At 45.1% G+C, this 27348-nt stretch overlaps 2 protein-coding genes across 4 annotated transcripts in view; one reads left to right on the forward strand and one right to left on the reverse strand.

Annotated features, from left to right (window-relative positions):
- Positions 1-6484, reverse strand: part of LOC119173803 (uncharacterized) — a 92297-nt gene extending 85813 nt beyond the window's left edge. For 2 of the 3 annotated variants that reach the window (XM_075889763.1, XM_075889761.1), the window contains exons 1-2: positions 6395-6484; positions 147-1118 (exon numbers count right to left, since the gene is read on the reverse strand). In XM_075889763.1, the coding sequence (XP_075745878.1) occupies positions 147-1118; positions 6395-6419 (997 nt within the window). In that variant the 5' untranslated portion in view covers positions 6420-6484. Of the gene's footprint in view, positions 1-146; positions 1119-5593; positions 5733-6394 lie in introns of those variants that run through there. The other variant, XM_075889762.1, reaches the window with a different exon arrangement.
- Positions 5854-19314, forward strand: PolZ2 (DNA polymerase zeta subunit 2). The gene is made up of 7 exons (XM_037424581.2): positions 5854-6213; positions 6723-6841; positions 7044-7249; positions 10102-10196; positions 13947-14026; positions 15271-15363; positions 19141-19314. Exons 1-7 carry the CDS (start codon positions 6198-6200, stop codon positions 19189-19191), a joined length of 660 nt encoding a protein of 219 aa, XP_037280478.1. The 5' UTR covers positions 5854-6197; the 3' UTR covers positions 19192-19314.
- The last annotated feature ends 8034 nt before the right edge of the window (positions 19315-27348 follow it).

A 27348-nucleotide genomic window follows, 5' to 3' on the forward strand; every position in this document is an offset into this window, starting at 1 on the left:
AGGCAAGTAGAAAACAGTGTTGACAGCCCATGCAGTCTCTGACTCGTGGACGTGTTTGTCTGCTTCCTTTGAGCACTTGCAGCACCAATCCTTATCAACTCGCTTAGTGGTTAATTATTTAAAGAGATGAGGGGACCACAACTCACTTTTGTGACTAGCGTAAGGGATGCGGTGCAGCTTGGATGCCCTTGCCGGCAGTGTGCCACCCTGCAGCTCTCCGGGAGCCGATCGGTGCTCCACGTACTCGTTCATCACGCGCCTCCACGTGGTGTGCGCGTGGTGATGGTGTGCGTCAACGACCGGCCTCCCCAGCTTGTTCCCCAACGTTCCATAGTCCCCACTGCTGCCTCGCTGCTGCTGTTCGCCCCCACCCCGCACCTCAGTAGGTGGCACAGCGTCCGGCATCAGCATGGTCTCCACATCGAGGTTGAGGTTCTCGAGTATGTGCGCATGCGTGCGATGCACCCGCGTCACCTCCTCGCGCACGTGTTGCGGCGCACCATCGTAAGGCGGCGGGCGGGGACGTCGTGGAATCGTCGGAGCCCCGCCCGCCCGCAGACACTGTTCACTCCGCGCGGCGGTGTACTGTTCCTCGGCGTCGGTTATCTCCTCGTAGATGTTGGGCTCCGAGCCCCGACGGTTCTTCTTGTCAGCCCCGTTGTTGGATTTGCCTGAGCCAAAAAGCAGCTGGCGGGCATAAGCTGTGGTCGTGCCGTAGATGCCGTTCGACTTGCTGGGAGATCCTCCCTTCTTCTTGCCTTTCTTTTTCTTTTTATTATTGTTACTGCCCCCAGTGCCATGCTTCGGTGGCGTGTCCGGCACCGAAACATCGGGCTCGATCGAGAGCAGTGGGTTGAAGAAGCCGCCGCCCTGGTCACCGATGGGCGACGTGTCCGCAGCTACCGACTCAGAAGCTGAAGATCCCGGAGGTGGGGTGCCGCCATTGAGCCCAGCCGGCTCATCAGGAGGTGGCGGCGCCCCCAAGGGGCTCTTGTCGGGCCCCAGTTCACTGTAGTAGTACGGGGCCTTGGCAGACATTGCTGCCCCGGCAAGGCTTAAGAGACGCTGCCCGGGCGGGGCCGCTTCCGGAAACTCATGGCACGGCCTCCAAGGACAAACTGCACGGATGGCAGAAGTTTCGTTGTAACCAACCATAACAAAAAATCAGAAGCATGTCTCCAAGATTATGAGAGGCATGGCTCCAGGATACAGTATTAAAGGAGCAGTAAAGAGAGATGGTTTCACTTATATTGGTAAATTACCCTTTCACACTACCAAAAGAGTCCCTCTAACATAGAAAGAGTGCTTGGCAAGTCGTAAAACATACAAAACTAAGGTGCAATTGGCAACTGCACCCTGAAGTTCCCACCCCAACTTACCACATCATCATATTTTTTATGGCATCTACTAGGGCCTGCATAATTCTTTACCAGTGAAAATTAATTATATTGCACTCTAGGGCCATCAGAGAGATAAAATTAAAAGTTTTAGAAGGCAACATTCAATAAATGTGGACACAATAGGAAAACAGACAAATTTATTACTTCACAGAGTCAAGTGCTGTGGTTATGTTAGAAAATTCAAAAGTGAAACTTCAACCTGCATAATACTAAACCTGTAATAATACTAAACCTGGCATGGCATAATTAATACTGGTATAGTTATCAAACAACTGATAAGCCTGAAGCAGATTCAGAATTTCACGTTAGTGTACCTGTACCAAGAATCACTGGACATCTACATTACAAATATGGCTAAAGATTATGCAAATATGATAAAAATTATGACTACTTTCAGAAAAAATAGTGTCTTACATAGGTGTCAGAGAACTCAACAAATGTTCTGAAGTATCTTCAACTTGGCCTGTGGTGCTACTTATAGCACACTACTACACATAATAGACACTAAATGCACCCAACTACTGAAGGGGACTTCTCTTATTGTTGTTTCTCTTACTTCAGCCACTTGGGTTCACTACATTGCATGCTCAACTTCATGAACTTTTGAAAATACACTGCGACGACAATGTGTTTAACCCTGATTGCATTCGAACTAGCACTGCCGCTTTTAATGACACACTTACTGGAAAGAAGCTGCAAAAAGCAACAACACCCTGTGGTGCTTTGAACAACCAAAATACAGCAGAATGTGATGACTTCGAGCAGCATGAGGGCAAAAATGAAGAGTGCAACATAAAAGCTACGTTTCTTTGTCCTTGTGTCGCAACTGTTAGGCTTTAACGTCCCAGAACCAAGTTATAATTATGAGAAATGCCGTAGTGAAAGGCTCTCGAAATTTCGACTAACTGGGGTTCCTTACCATGCAGCTAAATGTAAGTACACAGACTCAATCATTTTAGAATGCAGGCAGAGATTTGATCCTAAAACCTTCAAGTCAGCTGTCAAACACCATAACCAATAGACCACCGCGACACGTGAAATGCTGCCCCCTCCGTTAATATGCGAAAACCAATTTGCCAAACTCTTTGGCTACAAAAAAAAAAACATGAATTTAAAGGAAACAGGTTAGCATAGGAAGTCTAGGTCAGTGAAGAAAACCTTGGGGTGAAAGACAGTAATTGGTATTCCCTAGTTACAAAGGTGCATATTGCCAAGAGTAAACAGGGTGAAAGATATGGAAATCTGTCACATCAAATATGCGACAAACGTCTCTATCTTGACCCAATTTTTCCCCTTCATGCTGCAAAATTTTGCAACAAAAAAAATGTCTACATTATGGTAGCAGATAAGAGATAACCCCCAGACCCACTGACACAAGGTATGCACAATCACCTAGGAGTTAAGTTGTTCCACATGATTGTGCTAGTGCCAAAACTCTGCTTCCTTCCCGCTGACATGTGGTCATTATTGCTCTCAGCTTTTAAAAGCAACATTTACCCATTTCTTTCTTCCAGGTTGAAAAAAAGCATAGGTGCTCAACTGATCCTTCTTATGCTAGCTGTTATTTTCTGACATTACATTTTTTTTAATAACTCAACATTTCACAAGGATCACAAGTTGATTCGATGCTATTTCTTGAAATATTTACGACTAAAGTAACAAAAATAGGCAGATGATCAATGACATCAGCAGGACATAATGGATATAAAGAATCGCTTTATGGGCCAACGCAAGGTCGACATAGCAAGTGTGCCATTTAACTCCTAATTAAACTCAATTAAATCTGTCACATTGGAGCTGGCAATGCCCAAAACACTTAGGGCCTCTTGAAGAATGTGCCACGTAATTATGAGCAGAACAGGCTTGAATATTTATTTATTTTATTTATTTAGCAATACTGCTAGCCCCAACTTGGGGCCATAGCAGAGTGGGTGTACATAGTACAACAAAATCAACAGTACAATACTGCAGTCAACACAGAACAAAGCACTTCAAACAACATAAAAAATGTTTCACGAAGAAAAAAAAAAAACACTAGTCAGATATAAATTTTTCAAATGCCTCGATACTGTCTGTTTCAATAATTTTGCTGTCAAGCTCATTCCATTCTTTGGCAGTGCGCGGAAAAAAGGAATACTTGAAAGTATTATTATTGGGCTGGAAAGGAACGACAGTGTGTTTATGACGTTGTCTGGTAGAGTAACCGGAAGAGAACTTTAAGTATTCACCTGTGTTACTATTTATTCGACCAATAATATGCTACAAGAACCGTTTCGACAAAGCAACAGGACTGACGTTATAATGCTGTTACGCATAGGAACTGCAAGGAGACAATTGAATCTGCAAACAAAAGAGAACCGTCCAAAAGAATCACAGGATGTGGTTTTAATGAGCTTTCTGGACGTGATCGAACATGCTCTTATCTAATGCAGCTGCAGGGAACGTAGTAATGCGCACCGCTTTTTGAATGCCTTTCTATAAAAAGCAACACTGCAGATGGTGCATTGTTATTTATTCCTGATGCAATTATCAAGGATGCAACACAGGACAAGAGTAATGACACTTGCATTCCGTTGGGTCGAAAGTGGCAAAGAACGGTTGAATCACTATAATCCCGCGAGCAAAAACCGTGCGAGCTCAGTCAAACGGAACTAAGCTTTGACTCAAGATTATGCACTTCTTGGAATGCGCGCTCGCGGATTCGGAAACGAAGCCTTTTTCACGCGGCTTCTGTTGCTCGAAAGGTGCCTACGCGTAACAGAGCTCCACGTCTCTTCTATGGTCATGAGCGGGAACGGGGAACTTCCCTACACATCACGAGCTGTCAAACTTCTTCCTTTTTTTTCATTCGCGGAAGCGTTATGAACTCCTTCGTTTCGCAAGAGCGCTCGCTTCTCCGGAGACTACACGAAACTACAACAAACGAGGAAAGTGTTGAAATAACGGGAGAGGGGGAGACAAAAACAAAAGCTTTCATCACAGGAACGTCTCCATCCCCCTTTTAAAAAAAATCAAAGGCAGAAATAGAGCACGCAGGACGTCACGGGCAGAGTGTTGAAGGCTCATTCTTCAAAGCGACGCCTGCGAAGCCACGCGGCTTGGAAAAGGACGCAACGACGATATCACGCGGCGGCGGCGGAATTTTAATCGGCGTAATTGGCGTCGTCGCGAGCTGTGATCGTCACTTTTCTTGTTTTTTTCTTTCCTTCTTCGGGCTAGTCCGTGGAACAACCACCACTACACGTTCCGTAAAAGCGCGGCCCGGCGAGCTGCTCGATATATCGATTTCCGTGCTAGACGCCTGTTTAACAGTAGCCGCGGCAGAGACTGGGCAAAAAGAAAGAAAGAGGCCGGAAGGCGAGAAAAAAAAAAAAAGAACCTAATTTCAAGAGAGCTTGGATTACGCGCTTGCTTCCTCTTGTTGAGTTTTCGACACCTCGTCTTTGCTTTGACTCGGTTTCGCGGAAAGCCACGCAAAGCAGCGGGGCTTCTCGACCATCGTATAAAGCTGGGCCTCGCGTATCTCCCGGAGATAAGCGACCCACACATCCCCGCTGACGGCGGACCTCAGCGTAACGCCGAGAAAACAGTAGACGGAGAAAAACAGACAAAGCGAGACGCAATGGACGCTTACACCGCGCCCATGACGCGGCGTAGAGAATGCCGACGACAGGCACAAATAAAGTCAAGCGGGACACGGCAGGCAAATGGTTATGGAACCGGCGGCCACTCGTCAACAGGGGATGTATTGATTGTGTGCCGTAATGTCAGCGTCCTAGGATATTTTATTCGAATCGTCCTCTTGCGGCGGACAAAACACTTTATCGGCGGCTGTTGCAAATAAATTGTCGACAGAGTGCAGTGGACAAGCAGACCAGCGAGCGATTGCACCAGCCGAGGCGAGAGAACTAACTAACGCGTGAAAGCGCTCGAGGGAGCAAGCGAGCGAGTCGCCTTGCGCGAGAGATTCTCCACGCCACACACAATGATGCTTCCGAGGATCGGCCTGTGGAAACACACTCCTCGGAACTAACCCTAAGCGCTTAAAACGATACTTTTAAAAGAGGCAATCAGTGTAGGTGACGGCAACTTACACGAGTACGATACAGTGATTAAACAATGCCCTTTCGGGGAGACTGCGTGCGAGATGTCAAAATCCGCCCTTGTGACTTGAGCGGGGTAGTAGTACTTACATTTTTAAGAGCAAGCTAAGGCCATCAGGCACTTCAAAGGCTTTATCGGCGTCTTGTAGCTTGGCCGGCTATCATACTTTTACAAAAAACGCGCACACACGTAGATAAAAAGGCACTATGAGAGTAGAATAAAACAAATAAAGCTTCGCTCACGAGACCCCCAAACACAAAAATCATCGCGAAACAACACTGCCAGTACGCATGTCAACTGGAAGCAGGGCCAGCTCCGAAAGCGCCAGTTTCATTGGATGAATGGGACGGCAAGTGGCCAATCAGGAAGCGCGTCTCATCGCACGCCGAAATGTGCCATTTTTTTCTGGGCTTCTCCGGCGGCGGCGTCTCCGCTTCCGTCAATTTTTGAGAAATTGGTTCCGCTTTCCGATGCTCAAAGAGTTTGTTTGGTGAAAAACGAAGTCGCGAACGCAATGCAAATCCGGTCGTAACAACGAACCGCTGCGCACACAAGACGCTACGCTTGGTTTCGAGAAGCAGTTCTTCGACGTGCTACTGGGCCAGCTGCGCTAGGCACTTCGAAAACACCTGCACTCTCACGCGCGCTGAGGTCTAATAAACCGGACCCTGTGGCGGGATACAGCCATCCGAAATGACTGAGCAGCAAGGTTTGTAGTGCAGTCGAACGAGCGCTGTTCTGTACGTGCGATCCGGCTACGTGTGCGCTTGGTTATGCACCGCAACACAATTATACCTCGAGAAACTAAGTAAAGAAACAAGTCTAAACTCTACAGCGCACTTGTAGATCGCGAAACCGCGTCAGTGTTTTGCTGTTGCGGCAACACTTACTTGGTCCATTCATGGGCACTGCCATCCGGGTTTTTCATGGCTCACGCCTGCATCCACACCCCACGGCGTTATGGACGTGTGGCAATTACGGTTATCTCGAGCACAACCTTGGGCGCGCAGCGCCTCTAACCTTGAGTGAAATGCGCCCCTATTAAATAACATTGGCTCGGGAGCGGCAGCTTTTGGGCGTCGCATTACGTGCGCTCACGGTGCCCGTGTGCGCGTTTTTTATCTGCGACGTCGGGGCGAAGTTTGAGCTTGGAGTGAATCGAGTGTAATGTACCGAAATGGCTGGAAATAACTGTTATAAAAAACTTTGCGTTCGCAGCTTCGGCCGACATCGTCGCGGAGCTTTTGGAAGTTGCCATCCACAACATCCTGTACTCGAGGAAGCTGTATCCGGAAGAGATGTTCCAGAAATCGTGGAAGTACAACATCGCTGTACATGTGAGTATTGAACGTCGATAAACGTTGTTCGTGCCGTATTCCAAGGGTAAGAGCAGCATGTGCTCGGTGCTGCGTAAACAACTTTGTGTAGCGAGTGCACGCTGCCCCAATTTCGAGCTCTCACTAAGTACCAGTGATTTTTTTTATTTATTGCTGAAGAGTGTATGTGATTTACATAATGCATTGCACCATTCTTTTACAGCTGGCTTCACATCCCCAGATTGTGGACTACATTGACAGCTGTGTGATGACAATGCACAAGTTGCTCCAACGAAACGAGCTACGCAAGATGGTTGTACACGTTACGGACGCTAACCACAGGCCCCTCGAACAATTTGTTTTTGAGGTCACCGTCCCAGTTGAAGGGTGCTCGACTCGATCGAATATCTCCAGGCGGCAAAAAGAAGAGTGAGTGGTATATTTCATCGTGTCATGCTAACCTCCGCTGCTAGTGCTATTTCACAAATGTCTACAGCCTCGAAGTCATGTCTGCAGTAGAGGCATCCTCTTCCATTCGAACTGACTGATTAACCCGAGGCACGGGCTAACAGTCACATCAAATGCTGTGTTGCACTAGATGCTACGTGCCACACAGAAGCTTAACGAAGTGACAACTGGCCGGGACGTGTCATTAGATCCTTGTTGAAGTGATGACTGAGTTATAGTGACAGATATAAGCATTCCTTTCACAATATGAGTGGGACATACATTTCAAAACTGCTTTTAAAGTGTGGCGGTTTGGGCTAGTTGGTATGACATGACGGTAGATATAGCGTGACAACCTTTTGTCGTCGTTCTCTTCTCGCACTATATCTACCATTATGTCATACCAACTAGCCTACCGTCATGCTTTTAAAGGTCACAAAAAAATCTAATACGTTTCACAGCCTAGCAGCAGAACCTTCAAGCTTGAATGTAGAATTGTTCAATCACTTTGCCATACCTAGTTTCATGCTTTCATGAGCGCGAGAATGAGAGTTTAGGAAGTCAGTATGTTTTCATGCTCGCTCATTCATACGTTGCTTATAAGGTGAAAGCAGTTGCATGCTGTTAAGCGGTGCTATGACGCATGCATACGCAGTGCACAGATCCGACCTTGTGCTCTCTTCTCACTGTTTTCAGAATGTGTTGGGCACGTGCAACTTCAGTCGCTCCATATAGAGTATTTTCTATTTTAGATGTATCACGCCGTTTTACATGTTACCATTCTTTGATCGGACACTCTGGCCAATTAGCCTTCCGTTGCGCTAAGAAAAATCGGTACCATAAAAATTGGTTGCTGATCTCTTTAAAGTAGTTTCATAATGTTACAAATACTGAACATGACCTCTGGTTATCAAAGGTTCTAGTTTTCATTTTTTCTTGGGATGCCATGTTTATAAAATATTTTTCAATATCTACAGCAGCCAGGTGACGCTGAGTTGACTCGCATCTATTGTGTGTGGTCCTAATCAAGTTATATCACTCACTCACCATTACAGTTAGATAATGCCCTTAATAGTTTAGAGCAATAGTTTAGAGAAAGAATGCCACACAACCTGCCTCTCTTTGTTGTGTGATTGATAACTTATCACTACAATGTAGTGTTTAAGTGACACCTCAATTCACATAAGCCTTCTGGATTTTTTCTCAACTACAGCCACATTAAGAAAGCATGGTTTCTGACATTCAATACGTTCGGTATTGCACCACCATTAAGCAAGTCGACAGGACAAGCGATGTATCATGACTTCAGGAACACATGGGGCAATTAAAATTCATAAGTAGTGCCTTAGTTGCGCTGCAGACATTATAATAGTTAAAGTTATTGCTGTCCGTAGCTATGCTGTCGGTTGGTTATTTCCAACAGAGCATTTGCTGTGGGGCATCATCGATAAATTTTCCAATGCCAAGCTGAAAACAGCCACCCACACCTCTCATACAAAAGTGCTTAAGCTTGTACTCTGTGAGCACACAAAGTTGATGGACGTTAACCTGGACCACTGCTCAGTGGAGCGTTGTCCTGTATTGTGGGTTGCTGTGCCTGCTAGAATAGCCATTGCTTTTGTTTTATTTCTCTACTTTTTGTTAGAATATATGTTCTAGCAGGTGTAAAGAGTGTAAAACTTCGCATGTAAAACTTCGAAAGTTTCGCATCTCGAAGGTGTTCCTTTCAATCATATTTTTTTTTGTTTTTTAGCTGAGAAACTCAAAGGAACATGGCCTACACAGAAGCTGAAAGCGGTTTTAGTATACATTAAATTTGTTACACCTCTCATGTTTCACATATAGAAAGTGTCTGTTTGGCGTAATAATTGTTTACCTTTGAATGTTTTGAATAGTGTGTGAAAAAAAAAACTCATTCAGTGGGCAGTTTTGGTGTACATTTAGATCAGTGAGTAGGAAAGTCAGTGAAAATGTTGCGCATTAGTGACATAACGCGTACATCACCTGTTTTCTTGTTTGTTTGTGAATTTTTAAGTCTGCCTTTGCTTGGACCTTGTCACTAATATACTTTTTTTTATATCTTTTGAAGACTTTGTAGTAGTGCTTCGAGTGGTACCTAAATATTTTTTTAAAGGGGCCCTGAAACACTTTTTCAAGTAACCATGGAATGAATTCACTGGACAAGCTTATTGCCTCACGAACTCAACGCCGCAAAAATATTTAAGAATCCGTCCAGCGCGAGGGGAGTGACAAAGATTTGTCGCATGCTGCAATTGCATTCTCTCGTCCTGATGAAAGCGCTGGAAGCTAAGCAGGGAGAGATAGCAGAGGCACAGAAAATATGTCACCGGCCCCTCGTGACATTGAGAACTTTTTCTTTCTTTTTTCTTCGAAAGCACGGCTTCTTCAGTGTGCTCACGCACGCACGCGTAGACAAGTCACAGCCTCCCACGGCGTTTTCTGTAACGACTGAGCGTGCCATGTTCAAATCAGCCAATGGCTGATAGATGGGCTTTCTACGAGTGATTTCTGAGCGTATTCCGTCATTTGTCGAAAAAAGAGAACCCAATTTTTGCTGATTTCATAATTTATTGTGAATTCCAGGCCGCGATGTGCGCTATAATCTTTGGCTCGCCTGTTGTCGGGAGCCTCTACTACCAATCGGCAGCGTTTTCTGACCACGCTCAAAATGTGTTGCAGGACCCTTTAAATTTACGATGTACTGTATTTTCATAGTGTTCCTCTCAAAACGGTTATTTGGTACAAACAAGCATGCCATACTGTTGCTGAACACTTTTTCCTCATTCACATACCTATGGCTGTGTCCTCTGCAGGGAAGACTCGTACTTGCTGGACGTGGAAGCGGCAGCACGAGCCATTTGTCTCAAGGTGACTTCATGCGACTCCGTCTTGCAAGACAATCCTCAAGGTAGGAGACCTTCCTGGTCATCAGTACCAGCTATGTATACCTTCTGTGTCACAAGACGCAAGTTAAGCAAGACGCAAGATAAAGGGCTGACAGAGGTTGAAACCATGAGATTAATCAGATAAGGATTGTCGCTAAAGCTAATATTTTGACAAGGAGACTGTTCAAAACATTGATCGCAGCACCATTTCTCGTTCAACTTCATATAACTCTGTGTGTAAGAGAAGTCTGAGGAGAAAGGAGTGACTGTTGGGTTAGTCTATTTCACATACTGACTGCAGTGACTTTAGTCACACACACCAAAAAAATGCAAAGATGAGTGACAGGCCTTGTTCACTTTTTGTTTGTGACTTCTAAGTGATCAAGTTCGGTCATCTTTCCAATAGACCTGTGCAACCTAAAGGCTGCCCCATCTATCGGTATGAAGACATCACCATATCATTTAACCGATAGTAGCAATGAACGATGTGTACAAAGGGCAGACACATAATCAACACAAGGTATTACTAGCACTTACTGGGAATTTCTCGTTGAAAAACTGTTGCTGGCCCCTATCTCAATCACAAAATGAGTTCCACGAGTTACCCAATCTTTTCAAACAGGGATGAAGGCATGCCGCTTACTGAAGTGTAGTGTGCGTGCAGCCCCAGACATGTAAGGGCATCGCAGACCTGTTGGTGCCCCGAGATTCGTGTGGCTAGGTGCTGCTTGTCCCTCTAAGAAGGTTGTAAAGTGCTGTAAACCCTGCAATTATTTAATAGACTAGGGTCTCGTTCGTTATTAGAACTAACCAGACAAATCGCTTCAGCAATAAAGAACGGCCATGCAACACCATCCACCTGTGGTGTCTCTATGCCTCATTGCACCAAGTTGCTACGGCCGCCATGTGCCTTTGGTGCGGAACATCGTGAAGTACGACAAATTTCAATTTTCACAGTAAAGCTGTTCTTAGTCGTGGCTTTCGTGTCAGTGATCTAAGTAACACAGGTGGGCATCATAAATGAGTATGTGCCACAAACATTGGGTAAATACCACTGGTGCACTGAAAATGAAGGCAACAGTTTGCTCAACAAACAGGTATGCGCCAAAGAAACCTCTGCGGGCTATCATGAAACTATCATCATCATAAATGCATATGCACCTCAGCAATTTGGTAAATTTCACTATGCAAAACTTTCATTGAAAAAGAACAAGGCAACAGTCAGCCCAACGAATGGCACGTGCATTATTGTAGCAACACCACTGTCGCGTCATGCTCTATGGTTATAAAAGGTGGCGGCCATACTACCGCTTCAAAGCTTAACAGAGAGTGTTTAATAAAGAGAAGTGATGCAACGCATCTGCAAGACTTGCAAAGCATAGCAATGCGATTGCCCGGTGGAAGGAAAGCCATCAGCTCTTCTGTTTTATAAGTGTCCGTGAAGCGGAGTTGCTTTAATTTGCAGCGTAAGGAACACATATGTGTGCTTTAAGTTCAGATGTGTGATGTCCTGCTAAAAATTCAAGGCACCTTCAGTGTACGTATTAATAGTTATACTGCTAATGAATGACTTCAATCCCCATTATCAGCGAACATGGCCTCTTCATTGGCGTCATTGTTGCTTCGATATACCTTGTAATCTCAACATCGCAGTCCTCTGAATAAGCTCATAAAAAGTTCTTTAACTTCTCTACCGTCCAAAGAACACCTGGGCATAATTTTTTATCTTGCAGTCGAGCTGGAAAGTTAGAGACATGACCAACACAGACAATCAAGTAAACTTAGTCACACTGCACGTTGTATAAGAAACAATACTTGTTAAAAATTTCATTTAACCAACTAGTTTAGAGCTGCATACTGTCCCATTTAAGAAATATCTCAGAAGGGGCCAAGAGTGTACATCGGCAGATACACTCTTGCTGATGTTACAGCTGGTACAAATGTATTCAGTCATGGTGTTTGAAAAGCTAAAGGGCCCCTTTACCACCTGTAGTGTTCTGAACACATCTTAAATAAATGAGCTCTAGGACTTAAATGTAGTTTTTAGCAAATGGGACAGTGCTACATACGTCACAGGGCATACTTCCAGCATGTCATGATAATAAAATTGGCATGATTCGATGTTTTACGGCGCAAGGGGCGAGGATGACATATACACACTCGGAACTTTCAATATCGTCTTTATTCCTTGCATTGTGAAACATTGAATTATGCTGCACCGTGTAGCCCTCATTCATCAAACCAATGCACTTCATGTTCATAAGTTGCGTATGCTCTGTTGCGGCCATTATAAACAATCAACTAGCCCGAATTACCACTTTTGTTAAACAGAATCGCATGAGAATGCATGAAGAGGGTTTAGGGGCAAGCAATGGATTGCCATTCTTGTTTGCTATTTTGGTCGGTGAATGCAGAAATGAAATAGGTCATAAGGAGGGCAGCGATTGTGAGTCAGCAAGTGAAGTATTCGTATAGCCACTGATCGTACAACGAAAACTGCTGTTGTGGCATCCTTATGAGAACCTGTTGCAGCTACAGTGCCATTGTAGTCACTACATTGTAAGTTTTCGATCTCGAAATGGTAGTGTAATTGTTTTAGTTTTGTAATTCAAGCAGTCTCCAAAGGATATTCCTTTAATACCTACCACTGGCTAGCACTCGCTTGATACAGTGATCCTCGGAATCAGCAGTGGAATGCTATGATGTTCTCTGCAGGAGTGCACACTTGTGTACAATTCTAGTGTATTTTGTGCCATAGTTCCGGAATGGACTGAGACTTGAACAGAGTTGGTGTCGGCCCTGTAATTCCCTGTGAAAGGATATTCTTCAATTCTTGCCTGGCTTTACTATTACACTCACCGCATGGCAAAGGTGTATGTTGAGTTGCTTGCTTATCATAGATAACGGCCAGAGGTCTCAAGATCGAATTCTGGCTGCGGAGACTACATTTTCATGGAGGGGAAATGCCCAAGATCCACGTACTTAGATTCAGGTGTCCATCAAAAAAAAAAAACAACCAAATGAAGAAAATTTCTCGAACTCTCCACTATGGTGCCCCTCATAATGATATCGTGGTTTTGGGACGTAAAGCCTCAACACTTATTATCATTGTTGTAGACAATGCATCCCATAATTCATTTGGGATGACTGTCAGTTGGGCATGTTAGTATAAGTTCATGATGAAACAAGCACCAATAAGTTCGAAGACCTAGGAAGGACACAGGACAAGCGCTTTGCACTGAGTCATGTTACGTCCAGAAAATTTATGACATAATTCATGACCCTTCTTGATATTTTTATGCCATCCTTATATAGATCAACCTTATATCACCGTTTTATCGTTATATCGTTGTCGGTCATAGAATAAAGAATAGAAAAATTTCGCAGGAATCACCATGGACTGATTTTAAAAGAAAATTGTGTCTCTTCAGAAGACCTGCCTAGATCTGCCGCTCGCTGATGTATTGGATAGCTCAATTGGTTTGTATTTTTTGAGGCATTTACCTTTTGTTACGCTAATCTGATGGTGGCTGATTATCGTTGGCCAAACTTGTAAATTGTGCCTTGTGTGGGGAAAAAATGGAAGAAAGCATTGCATTGAAATGGCAGCAGTTGTTGAGCCTTGCTTCTCTGTCCATTTTGGCATGGCAGCGATTATTTTCTGTTAAAGTGCGTCCCGACTCGTTCAGTTAGCACTTTTATGGTAGATATGAAGAGAAAAGCAAGTGACATTGTACAAAGCACACGAGTGCCTGTTTTGTTCTCTCCCACAGGGTGTTCCTTTAGCATCCAGCTACACGTTGCAGAAAGCACAGCCATGAGGCTTTCCTTGAGCGACGATCCCGATGACCAGGCATGTTTTGTTTCTATTTTCTTTTTTAATGCACTAGTGTATTATACCTCCCTCAGCTGTTAGTGCAGTGCATGAAATAAGGTTTTCACTAGGCTGGGAACTTTGAACATAAAAAGCAGTTGTTACAATGTAATAATTGATTTGTTGGATTCACTTCGTTGGATATATTGCAAATGCACTCTGCGGCAGCTTGATGGCTGCAACACTCGGTTACTGAGCTCTAGGTAGTGGGTTTGATTTCCATCTGCAATGGCCACATTACAATGCACGTGCAATGCAAAAAATGAAAAAAAAAAACAACTTTCACTGGCACACTAAAAAATCTGCATGACATCCTTATGGCATTGCATAAACAAAAAAGGTTGTTTACATTATAAAGGAAGCAGATATGGTACGTGTAAGTAGCATGCTAATGAATGAGGGTGACTATCGAAAAATGTGGTATATGAGCACTGTCCAGTGTAACTAACAGTAAGCCTTGTTTGTCTGCGTGCTGTTTACAGCTTATCATTTCCATTTGACCTTAGCTATCCACCAGCTCCACTGCATCACTGTTGTTTTCTGGGAAAAAAAAACTGGTTATGTAATTTTACTCATCTATTCACATGAGCACAAGCTTGTCAAATGCCTCTCATGCAGTAGCAGTGAGTTGTTTTGTTCACTTGCAATTTCCTTTTGCCTTGTTATGTCCACATTACAATTAATAACAAGGTATAATTTTCCATCCGCTTTCCTACATTTGGCTGCGTGTGATTCCTGCCAGCACTAAAGAATAAATCTGCAGCTCAAGGTTTGCGTATTGAAATTTGTGTTGTTGTTGACAAAAGGCCAGTAAACAGCATTCAGTGAACTAGTTTTTTTTATTTTATTGTAGGTGGTTCTAGCTCAGATATTTAAAAAAGAAGCATCCTGTAGAGAAAACAGTTTGATGTGTGTTTGCCTGTGTGTTTTCACTACAAACATCGTAAAACAATGTTTTAGTGCCAGGTATTCTTTGGGTGTATCAATAACAACCATGGTTATGGTATGCTTATCATTATAAAACAACAGGAAACATTCTCGGAAGTTTATATGAGCAGCAGTTTTAAGAAATGTGAAAAACGTTCTAACAGAACATTTTATTATGCCACAGGTCAATGTCTGTAGAATGCAGGTAAAAAAGATAACAAAATGTTATGATACGAAACGTTGGCCCGGCGATTTGTCAGACGTAACTAATAGAGTGCTCCATTATGCAACTACAGTCATTTCCCTGGATAGAGGCAGATGACAAGGACATTGACATACCTGGGGGAAGCATAGTGCCTCTCAAGTGTGCTAACACGACCGTCGGAAAGGTAAGAAATGCTGATAATAAGCACCAACTGAATCTAGTGGTGCATGTGTTAAGCTTTACAGTCAGAGTTCTTTACAATATCTACTTGAGGGAACTTTGGCACTGTGATCGTTCCAGCCATTATGTAAATGATGGAGTACACGGATTTGCCTATTCTTTGTGCTTGTGGCTTTGTTTGTTGTTGTGTTCTGCCTTTGACTTGCAATAAAAAAATGGCTTATTGTGAACCTTGTGAGCTGCTTCGAATTGGTGAGCCTAAATGGCTAAAAGTGGTGAAACGGCACTGCTGTGCTTTCACCAACCTTCGCCTTGCGACAAAGCAGCTGCAGGCCACACCAAGTCGCACAGATCCAAAAGAATGAAGCTGAGGCAAATCTATGTACTGTGCTAGCCACCATTCCCATGCTGCCTAGAGTGTCATGTGTTGCAGCTCCCATTGACACAAGTGCCGAGTTTCCCCTAGTGAACTAGTGTGAACCTATATGCTTCCAGTAGCGTGGCTCGTACTTTAAGACTTCAAGATCAAGGACTCTCCATCCTAGTCACAATCCCACTAGCATTTACATAAAAATGGATTACTATTCAGCTAGATTGCTAGGATTGCAGCTGCTTTATAGCATCAGGGTTAAAATGCATGCATGTTGCACAGCGCATCATATGAGGTGGTTCAGTGCCACACAACATTGGTATATAACAGTAGGAGTGCATAATTGAACACGCTTCTTTCATTTTCACAAAAATGCTGAGAACGATAAAAAAGTCTGGCACTTTCCCACGCTCACTGACGCTCCCACGTTTAAATGCACGTAAATACCCCACAAAGCGGACAGGGGAATAGCCGCCGAGGTAGCTCAATCGGTAGAGCATCGGATGCGTTATTCGAAGGTCGAGGCTTCAGTCCCTGCTATGGCAAATTATCTTTTCGTCCACTTTTCTTTCTTCACATGTACATTACATTTACTACTAATAACAATGTCTTACATTTACTACTAATAACAATGTCTATACTTTCCCTGGCAGTGTTGTCTGTTACTATTCATTGATATTGTGTTTGACAAAGAAAAGCGAGCCCTCATGATTTCCACTTTTTCTCATCACGACACCACACTGTAACTCGTGACCACAGGTGTTGGCAACCATGTACTACAGGTGAACCCACTTACAACAGTTCTTAAGTGCCACAAAAATTCCATGTTATTACCAATAATTGCAATGAACAGCTTACACAAAAATAAGCAAAATAGGCAACCGGCAGGCTGTTGTGAGAAAACTATAATATTGGACAGGTTATGCCAACAGCTATCGGTGTCAAGGATGACAAAGGTGCAGATTTTTCAAACGTGCTTGAACATTCTGGCTTTTTCACGGCACTACAAGCCCCATAGAGTCAAGTATGAGAAAGTCTGAAGTTTGAGCTGGTTAAACTCTTTTTTAACTATTTACTCAAATCTGGTGTTCGACACTGCATTAAACACTGCATTAACACTTTTCCAGCATGGTCAGGGAACGCTGCCGATCGGTAGTCAAAGCTCCACAGAACATGCGAGCCAAACATTATAACACAGTGCAAGGCCTATAATTCACAATCAATTCTCAGAGCCGGCTAGAAGTCGTGCCTCTTCTTTCTACAGTTGTTGTCACATATACAACGTCCCGAGCCATTGGCTGGTTTGAGCATCATAAGCTGAATAATTACCATTGCTGCCGCAGGATGCCATCATGTGTGCAATCACCCTGAAAGCAAGCCACTTGCTAAAAGAAAAAAAGATTAGCGTACAAGATTATGACGCAGGTTGATGAAGGAACGCATCATCTTGCCCCCTTGTCATGCCCTTTCCTACGTAGCTTTAGGTAGCTTGCTGATATAAAAAGATATGCTTGAAGCGTGCGACAAATTTCTATAACTCCGTTCGTACTTGGCAGATTCCAAGACTTTTTCTGGCAGTCGGGTTGTTAGCAGTAAACCTTTTTGGCGAGGCTATTTGACAGTTACGTTGAAAAGTGTTGCAGGGTCTCTTTAAAGGGAACCCTGCAACACTTTTTGAGCATGGTCAGAAAATGCTGCCGAACAGTAGTAGAGGCTCCCGACAACACGCGAGCCAGATATTATAGCGCAGCACGTGGGCTGGAATTCACAATAAATTATCAGTCAGCTAAAAATAGCTTCCTCTTCTCTCGACAAAACACGGAAAATAAGCTCATTTATTAGTCATTGGCTGATTTGAACATGACGCGCTCGGTTGTTACAAAGGTCGCCGCAAGAGGCTGTCACTTGTACACGCATGCGCCCGTGATCGCACTGAAAAAGCCGCGTATTCGAAGAAAAGAAAAAAGGGCTCAAAGTCACGAGACGTGAGTGACTTTTCTTGTTTGCTCCTCCCATCCCTTCCTGCTCAGCTTCCAGCGCTTCGTCGGGACGATACAAGAGAGAATGTGATTGCAGCGTGTGACAAATCTTTGTAACTCCGCTCGTACTGGACGGATTCTTAAAATTTTTGCGGCGTTCAATTTGTGGGGTAATACGTTTTTCCAGTGAATTAAATCCATGGCTACTCAAAAAAGTGTTTCAGGGCCTCTTTAGTAGAAGCCGCTCCCCCACCAAAGCGGATTTCGAAGGTCAGCTGTGCCGCCATGCCGTAACGCTATGCGCGAAGCATGTCATAAATTCAAAAGGGGACTTATGCCTGACAGTACCAGGAAGGCTGTGAAATGTGTCATATTGTATGAGCATGCTGTAGACGTTGCGGTTGCGGGCGGAAGTTCAGCATCTTTATTTTATTTTAATTTTTTTCATTCATGAATTTTGTGTGTTCGATTACCTTTCAGCATGGACGCCCAATAGCCAGAATTTATTGTTATAACTGATAAGGTGGCATGCGGGCATTGCTGTAATCAGGTTATCTCACCATAGAAAATGTTTATGAAGTTGAGGGTGTGACAGCTTTTCTGTGTTAAAACCGATATTGTTATAAGCGGGTTCGGACTGTATTAGCATTGGAAAGAAGCTTTCGATCTGTGTATTTATGTGAAGTCAGCTGCTTTGCGTTGCCATGAAACCACCTTGCTAATCAAAAGTCACATACAATCTCCATCCCAACTTCATCCCAAAGTCTTTTATATCTTTTGTGCAAGTAATATATGCGAAGATGTGATAACGAAAGGGCATCACTTTTGGTGTATATTTGCCAGCTGAGGCAGCAGTAGACATGTTAGCCGATTTACCAAGGCATTGCTATGTGTGTGAGGTTGTGTGCAACTATAGAAAGATACTGATTGTCGAAGAATGAGGCATTTAGTGCAGTTTAATAATTGTGCTAGCTCCTTGGTCTTGCATCTCTTCATTTCTCGTTTGTGTGTTTATATGATTTGCTGTATAAATACGAAAATAAAGCGTAAGTTGTTTCCATTCAAAAGTACTTTTTTTTTTTAGACAGTTGGTGCTTGACTTGCTGTGTAAGGACAACTTAGGCGCAAAAAACAGATCGTGAAAAAGGGAGGAGCAAAAAAGAGCACGCACTGCTCTTTTATGCCTTGTTTCTATCCATAGAGACATCATATAACAGAAGCATTTCATGGGCTGAGCAACGTAAAAGAAAGTGTCTAAATACAAAATAGCTTTGAACAGTAATTTCCACAAGCTGTTGTTTTAGTAATTCTTGTTAATCATTATTGCTCAAATGCCAGACAGTATTACAATGCTAACATGCATTCTATTCATTTCAAAGTGCATATTGTATATCATGAAGGCTGAACATTGCGATCTTACTCCGTATTACAGGTGCAGCTCTACGTTGTGGAGAGTGATGTCAAAAAGTCGTCATCTTCTTGACATCAGTATGCTTATATGTGTTCACAAGAATTTTTCACATTACTTCAGACAGTGAAAAAGTGGTATCACTGTTCGAGCAACCCCGTAAATTATTATGTAAATAAAACATTAGTACTGCGGCAAGATGCCCGAGGTCTCCTGTGCGCACTGTCGCCGTCACTTTTGATTCGTGTGGCTGAAAAAAAAAATCTCTGTGGCATAAATACAATGCTGTTAGCCTGCTGCATTGTGCCATCTGCTATGGACCTGTCCCAGCTCATCTGCCTCATGGAAAGTCTGCCTTGCTCGACTGTAAAGCTTAGTCACTGCGTTGAATGACTGGGTGCTTCCTGGAGAGATTCGTGCTCTCATAAATTCAATGTACGACAGCTTGCCAGTCTAGCTGTTGAGTGAAACAGCCCGTTCATTCTAGGCACCTTGCTGAAAGCACCACACAAGTCTCCTATTATTCATTTAATAACACATAAAGCACAAATCAAGTTCTATGTTCACATTGTAACATCAAGCCCAGCTGCTATGGTCTTGATTTAGAGACTGACAGTCTATATATCAAGACCATAGCGTTTATTATAAACACTGCGATGAGACTGGCAGTGCTCAGAATAAGCGCTTTGTTTCCTCACATTTACACCATGTTTTTGATGCTGCACATTTATAGTGCTCTGTTGACGAGGCACCTCAGTTAGGTGATACACTTTTTGAGATATTTGTGTGAAACTAGCACTGGCCTTATGGCATTTACAAGCGCTGCATTCTTTGCACAGTGTAAAGAACCAATAACACGCTCACACATAGTTGCTTGCACACGTGCTATTGTTGGGAGGGTAGTCGTATCTCTAGAAGAATAACCAAGAATACTGCCCAAAAGTGTGTGGTATTGTACTGATTTCACTTTCTGAAAAGTGAATATGGCTGCCATTTGTATTTATTTTTCTGTTGGCATTACTGTATGGAATTAGCAGTGACATCGTTGGTGGATGCATAAATTCATGTGCAGAAGAGTAACATAGCTACTTGCACATTTGTATCCATCTTATGCTACATTTATTGCAGTGCTGTTACCCAGTTCTGTGATAGCACAAGGGCAGTAATTCCAGCTAGATGAAAATTCATTATTATTTAAACAGTGCTTAAACAACAGACAAACACATAAGATGACACATGCGGCCTTTACATATCTCATGGTAGGTGTTTGTCCAATGTTTACGTACTGTTTAGACGGTCACTGATGGCACTGACATTTATGCCAGATCTAGGTAGGGCCATAGTGAGCTTCAGCACTGGCCTGTCAACTTTCAGGGGCACCGCTCCACAATTTGAAAATGGTTGCTGGGTGTGCTTGCGGTCGATGTTGGCATCGAAAACGGTCAGCCAGGGCTCGAACATGCAATGGAGGTTGTGGCCGAAAAGGTCTGACACAACTGCTTGCAATTCGAAATAATGGTGTGGAAAAACTATTCCAGAAGTGGGCTTTGTACAGTATTGCTTGTACTATTATTTCATTGTTCAAAGCTTGCAAGAACACTTTTGTTAAATTTTGAGGCATTTATAACTCGAAGCTCGAATGCTTAATAAAATATTTGTTTTCAAAAAAGTGCTGTTCTGTTGTTTGGCTTCTGCAGTGCACTGACCTGGCTCTTCACTTAATCACAAATTTGAGATGGGGTGACTGTTATAACATGCCACCAGCCATGTCAGATAATTAACCATTCAATCATGTTTGATAAGTTATTAAATCAGCTTGTGGAACTAATAAATGTTGTGCATCTTTCAAACATATTAGCAGTGTACCAATATTTGAAATTTTCAATTAATGAATTGAATAGTGTGTATTATAAATACCAAATATTTTCCTCTCAACAAGCACCGACAAAAAAACGTTGGCACTTGGAGAGGTAACTTTTTTTATTTTAATACTAATCGAAGTACTGAGATGCTTGCAGCCCAAGCTATTATGGGACTATCAATGCTATTTTGATCACAGAATGAACGTGTTTTTGCTTAAAGTTAGTGTCCGCAAAGGAATCGCCAATTCACAATCATGACATTCATGATGATGCTAACTTACGAATATTATTTAATATTTACAAACCTGATTTATTTAAAGGCTGTTAGCAAGTGTCACTTTGAATACTATAGTTACTGCTGTGTCTCAACCTGCTGTTCCAATTACTTCTAAGGCTCTAGTTGCCGTTGCACGTGGGCTTGCTTCAATTTAGCTAATTGTTTTCCTTTTCTAAAAGGTCATCGTAACGTAGAATTTATTTCAAAATGGTTACATTGATGTTATAGAGCTGCTTTGAAACTGGTTGCTTTACTATTCAAAAATTATTTGAACAGCATTCGATTCAGTTCTAAAATTCACTATTTGCACACCCTTACTTAATATCTCACCTGCCTTAACAGAGATTTTTGCTTTCATGTAGAAGTTTCCGTGGTGCGTAAATAAATTTGCAAGGACTTCGCTGGATTTTCCCATTTTGCTGCCAGTTACAGATGTTTGAAACTCTGAGACAAAATTCTGGAAGGCTGCTACATCTTGAATTTGTTTGGGTCATCACATTGCATGATCAAATGATACATACAAGCATAAGATAGAGGTCCCTTTGCTTCTTTCACGCACATGCTTAAACTGTAATTCTTCACAAGTTGTCATTTGGTCTAGGTCACAGTTCTTCTAAACAAAATGTGAAAAAACACGCCAATGTTTACATCAAGAACTTTTCATCCATTAATGGGACTTCTTAAATTAAGTTGCTTCTTGCCACTGGCCAAGCTATCCATGCAAATATACTAAACTGTGCCAACAAATCAGCTATTTTAAGCTACTGTACCAATATACAGAGCGTTCAAGCTATTACACAGCACAACTTAAACAAAAAAAAGAAACATTGTTCCACGAAGCACACCAGTACATCTTGTTCCCAGTATAGTGAAGTTGCTAGCCACTGCTATTTATTTTTGTTAATGACGTGTAGTTAATTAATCCTAATTACATTTCTAACGCAATGATTGATATGTAGGACTCAACGTCCAAAGACGAGCATGTGATTATGAGAGATGCCGCAGTGGAGGGCTTTAGAAATTTCGACCACCTGGGATGCTTTAACGTGCACCCAAATCTTGAGGCGGGTAATTTAAAGTGCGCTAACCCGATGCAGACCACTGAAACGCGATTTTATTTGAAAATAGGCCCCAATATGTGGGGTTAAATGTCCCAAAAGCACCATATGATTATGAGAGACGCTTCAAAATAGGCCCTTGGTTGGCTCAAAAGTAACACTACAAGTTTTCTGAACCGCTACTTCAACAATCGACGTTGACTTAATAGTTGCCTTTAGTGTCCCTTTAAGTTTCATTGCCGCGTTTGCCGCCAAATAAAACAGAAGCAGTATTACGAGTCCTTATAATTCAGTAATAAATAACCACTTTAACCTAGAAAGGCCATAGAAATAAGAGCAAAGTTTTTTTCTACTTTTGATCTCCAAGCTACAATTCAGGTGCAAATGGACATATAAGTTTTAATGATTCAGCGCGCCACTCATATAGTTTATGTAGAGTAGATAGAATTATTGCCACATACAGAGTAGTAGTAGTAGTAGTAGTAGAAAACTTTATTATATACATAATCCAGACAGGCTTGAACTCCAGTGCCCCGAAGAATATACGGGGTGGAGAGTGAAGTCTGTCCGGCAGGGTGGTGCCCCTATTCCAGGGCCCCACTGGCGCGAGCCATCCGTTCAGCTCTTTGGATCAGTCGCAGCTGATCCACTAGGGCTGGGCTAGACAGCAGCGCCTCCCATTCCTCCCACGTGCCAGTGGTGTCGTGCTCTTTGTCGTGCTCTGCACACTCCCACGTGATGTGAAAGAGTGTTGGGGTGGCTCCACACCACGGGCACATATCTCTGTACGCCGTGGTGTAGATCAGGTGAAGAGTGTGCAGATTTATGTAAGTGTTAGTCTGTATTTTTCTTAGCGCTGTTGCCTCCGCAGCGCTGAGCTTGCTGTGAGGACGTGGATACAGCTGCCTATTTTCTCTATAGTACTTCAAAATTGTTGCGAAGCAAGGGTCCAGGGGTGTAGGGTCATCACTTGCATTGTCTTGAGTAAGTGCGGAATATTCCAGCCAACAAGCCAGAGTCAATGTTAAAACTTTGCAGAAGTTTTCTCTTGCAGCCACAGATTTAATTTTATTAGTAGAGCTCACATAGTACCTGTACCGCTTCAGATGGTGAAATCTGTAGGCTTGTGCGAATAGTGAACTTTAGGTTTGAAGCCAATATAGTCGAACCCCTTTATAAGACACACTCATATAATAGACACCAGCGTGCCTACAGTAAAATGCGGGTTGATAAGAAAATGCATACATGGTACCCTGCTTATAAGACATCTCATGTAAAAGACAAAAACTGCTGCACGGAGCAAGCCTCTTATAAAGGGGTTCAACTGTAGTGATTTGGCCGAATAGTTTTGAATCAGGTTTGGGTAGTATATATCACATAAAAAAAAATGAACACATCTGTCATGACCCAACTAACCTACACCCCTAATTTATTTTATTGAAACAAGGCCTGCGCTAATGTCGCTTTCTTTTCGGTTCAAAGGACGTTGAAACAACTTGGAATAGTAGCAGGATTTGACTTATGGTAGAAGTTGTTGGGGGACCGTCCTATGTACGGCTGACGCAGAAGCCTATAGCTAATGTTTCAGCCGCACACAGTCGTTCCGTGCACGGTTAACGTCCCCCAACCGTAGCTTGCCTCATTGCAGCTACTACTACGGGTTCGGGCGAATAAGGCAACTGGCCAGATCAACAACAAACACTTTATTGCTAAGCGTTAGCAATCGCGCGTCACTGTCGCGGGGAGATACTACAGATAACAAAGGTGTTGACGCTTACACCTCGGTCGTGGACGTCCTCGGCTCGCAGGAGGGGTTGCGGGTTCGTCCTCCTGGGATGGTCGCTGGTGTCAGAGAGCGAGCGCCCGTTTGCCCGCTCGTTTTGTTCCCCGACCCGATTTCCCTTTCCCTGACGAGAATGGTACCTTTCCTCGCTGAGGGAGAGGGGAACCTGTTCCTGGCGCCGGGAAAGGGGGGGGAATCGCACGCGCCGGCCGTGGGGGAAGGGGTCCCCGCAACCAGGCGCGTGCGCTGCCCTAAAAGGGAAAGGGAGGCTGGGCGCACCTGCTCCCCACATCTCCTCCCCCCTTAAGAAGGCCCCCGAACGACAGAGACTGCAAAGAGGGAATAATTCGTTTTATTCGTCCTCTAGATAGGCCAGAAGGGCCTGGTCTACGTCCATGCCCTCGGACCGTTCGGTGTCTGCCGCGGGCACCGCCGGAGCCCCCACCGCTCTCTCACCCGCCTCCAAGGTCATTGACGCCACCTCCGGTGTCAATGCAGCCGCCACCAATGTCTCTCCCGGCCCCGCCGCCCCCCGCTCTACGGTAGCCGTTATTGATAGCGGCGCAGGCGGACTCTCGCTGGACGCGTGGCCTGAGGCAACTCTCAGCAGCCACTGCGCGAAGTCCGCCTCCTGGGCCGCCCGCGCCAGCATGGCCCGAACCGCGGCGCCGGAGCGCTCCTGGGATGATTCGCGGCTGGATGGTTGGGTAGCCTGGGTGCGGTGCCGGTGTAATTTCCCCAATTCGTGGGAGTTATGGATCACCACGGCGCCGCACTCGCAGAACCGCGTCCCTGCGGGCACTGGAAGGCAAGCCCCGTTAGCCCTCCGGTCCGCGTCCTCTACCGTGCGCCCCTGAAAAGGGCGATACAGGTGCGCTGGGGCGACCCCAACTCGGGCCCTTTCCTGCCGGCGCCAGGGCCTCGAGGAGACGTAAGACACCGGAGGGTCGCCTCCATCCTGGCTGGTCCAGGTTGCCACGTCTCGGTGGTTGCGGCCGTGAGGCGATGCGGTCGGCTCGCCGCGTTGGGACCCTGGTCTCGTTCCCTGTGAACCGGCGGGTCGTGATGGTGACGGCGAAGCCGAGAGTTGGTGACCAGGCGGCAGCGCGCGCGGACCCCCTCGGTGGCGGCGGCTCAAGTGGCTCTGCCTCGGCGTTCGCGGCCGGGCCGCAGTGGGGTAGGGCTGCCATGTGGACGTTGGTGGGGGTGGGGGCTGGCCGTAAGGAGGTGGTCTCCTCTCCTTGCTGTTCCGGCGGTGCTGTTCCCAATGGCGCTCCATCTGTTCGGTGAGAGTGATACAGATAAAGAACGACAGGTTAACAATCGCACATGTGTTGCGCGCTAACCCTTGCACCCCGCGTCGAACATATCAAACGCGGCCTACCGTGCATAGTTGCCTCCGACTGTTACGCAGGAAGTAGCGCGGTTCTGGGCTCCTGACCCGGTGTCGAACCATCTCACCCGCCGCGCGCGGCTTGGAGGGGGACTGACCGTAGTCCTCATGCGCCTCCCGTGCTATGTAGCGTTTCAAGTCACATACATGCACCGGTCCGCCGCTCGGTTTGCCTTTCATGTTCGCGAGTCGATAAACGAGCGAAGAAACTTTCTCTCGCACTCGGTACGGCCCGGACCATTTCGGTGCCAGCGAGGCAGCAAACTGTTTGCTAGCATTACTGAGAACATGATGGCGCCGCATCACCAGATCGCCCACTTCGTAGTGTACGTTCCTACGCGTGCGGTCATACTGCGCCTTCTGCTGTGCCCTAGCAGTGCGGAGATTATGTCGAGCTTTATGTAAAGCTTCCGCTAGCTTCTCGCGCAGCTGCGTTGCGTATTCAGCGCGTGCTGATGTCGCCACTGGCACTCCACTGCGGTCCGCGAGTACGGTCTCCATCGGATTCGGCAGTTCTCTCCCCAAGTTCAGAGAAGAAGGCGCATACCCAGTCGATCGGTTTACGGTCGATCGTAATGCAAAACCGATCTCTGGAAGATAGGTATCCCAGTCCTTATGTCTTTCAGAGAACGCGACAAGCATGTGCTTGATGTTGCGATTGACTCGCTCCGTGGGGTTCGACTGAGCATGGTAGGTGGTTGTTTTCTTGTGCTTAATGCCCAACGCGGCGCACGTGTCAACAAACACCTTCGCAGTGAAATAAGACGCGTTGTCTGTAATCAACTGCTCGGGGAACCCGAACCTGGTAAAAACCTCCATCAACTTCTCTAAAATCACTCGAGCCGTCAGCTTCCTAAGGGGAAAAAGTTCTACCCATTTAGTGAAGTGATCCGTGATCACCAGCAAGAACTTATTTCTGCTAGGAGTTGAGGGGTACGGGCCCATTACGTCACACGCTGCGATTTGCCAGGGAGTCTGACTGTTAATCGGTTGCATGAGGCCGGGCGGACGTCCTCCTCGCGGCTTGACGCTTTGGCACACACGACATGAACGGGCGTAGCGAATCACATCCCGCTTCATACCTGGCCAGGTAGCGAGGCGACACAACTTAGCGTAAGTCTTAGGGCCGCTCGCATGCCCACCAATGCACGAGTCATGAAAGTAGCGAAGAAGCGCTCCTCTCAACGCGCGCGGTATCACGACTTTAAATGACTCACTTGTGTCATCGTCGGATGGAATGTACCTCAGCAGGACGCCGTCAGAATCTAGCAGATATGAATCCAGCGCGCTCACAGCACTACCAGCTGTTGCCGAGCGCTCCGCACCGACAGCAATACCAGCTGCCCCCTTGTGCGCGGTGGCCTCACTACCACCCGGCTCCCGGAGCCCGTCGAACACCTTTCGACAAAATGGATCTTTCTGCTGAGCTTCTAACAGCTCCCTTCTGCTGAAAACAATCCCTGCGCTAACGACAGCCTCTACGTGGTTCACGCTCTTAGCTCGAACTAACGTTTGCTCCGCTGTTTGCGTTAGCGCGAGTGTCTCGCTCTCAGTTCGTTCCGAATTAGTCGCGTGACTTGCCTCGTGTCGAACTGGAGCACGCGATAGTGCGTCGGCCGCGGCATTGTTCTTACCCTTGCGGTAGCGGACGGTGAAGTCATAACGCTGCAGCAACAATGCCCAACGCGCCAATCGGCCACTTGGTTCGTTCAAACGCCTCAACCACGTGAGCGCCATGTGGTCCGTTTCAATCACAAACGCAACTCCGTCTATGTAAAAGTCAAACTTACGGAGAGCAAAAACTATCGCCAGACACTCTTTCTCGGTTACTGAGTAGTTCCTCTCCGCCGGTGTCAACG

The sequence above is a fragment of the Rhipicephalus microplus genome, chromosome 3, assembly GCF_043290135.1.
Source record: "Rhipicephalus microplus isolate Deutch F79 chromosome 3, USDA_Rmic, whole genome shotgun sequence".
Classification (NCBI taxonomy): Eukaryota; Metazoa; Arthropoda; class Arachnida; order Ixodida; family Ixodidae; genus Rhipicephalus; species Rhipicephalus microplus.

What these genes read in the sequence shown, in the direction of transcription:
- PolZ2 (XM_037424581.2), top strand. An exon ending in TCCAGGCGGCAAAAAGAAGA is followed by an intron (nt 7,250 to 10,101) that starts GTGAGTGGTATA and finishes TGTCCTCTGCAG; the next exon opens with GGAAGACTCGTACTTGCTGG. An exon ending in CTTGCAAGACAATCCTCAAG is followed by an intron (nt 10,197 to 13,946) that starts GTAGGAGACCTT and finishes TCTCTCCCACAG; the next exon opens with GGTGTTCCTTTAGCATCCAG.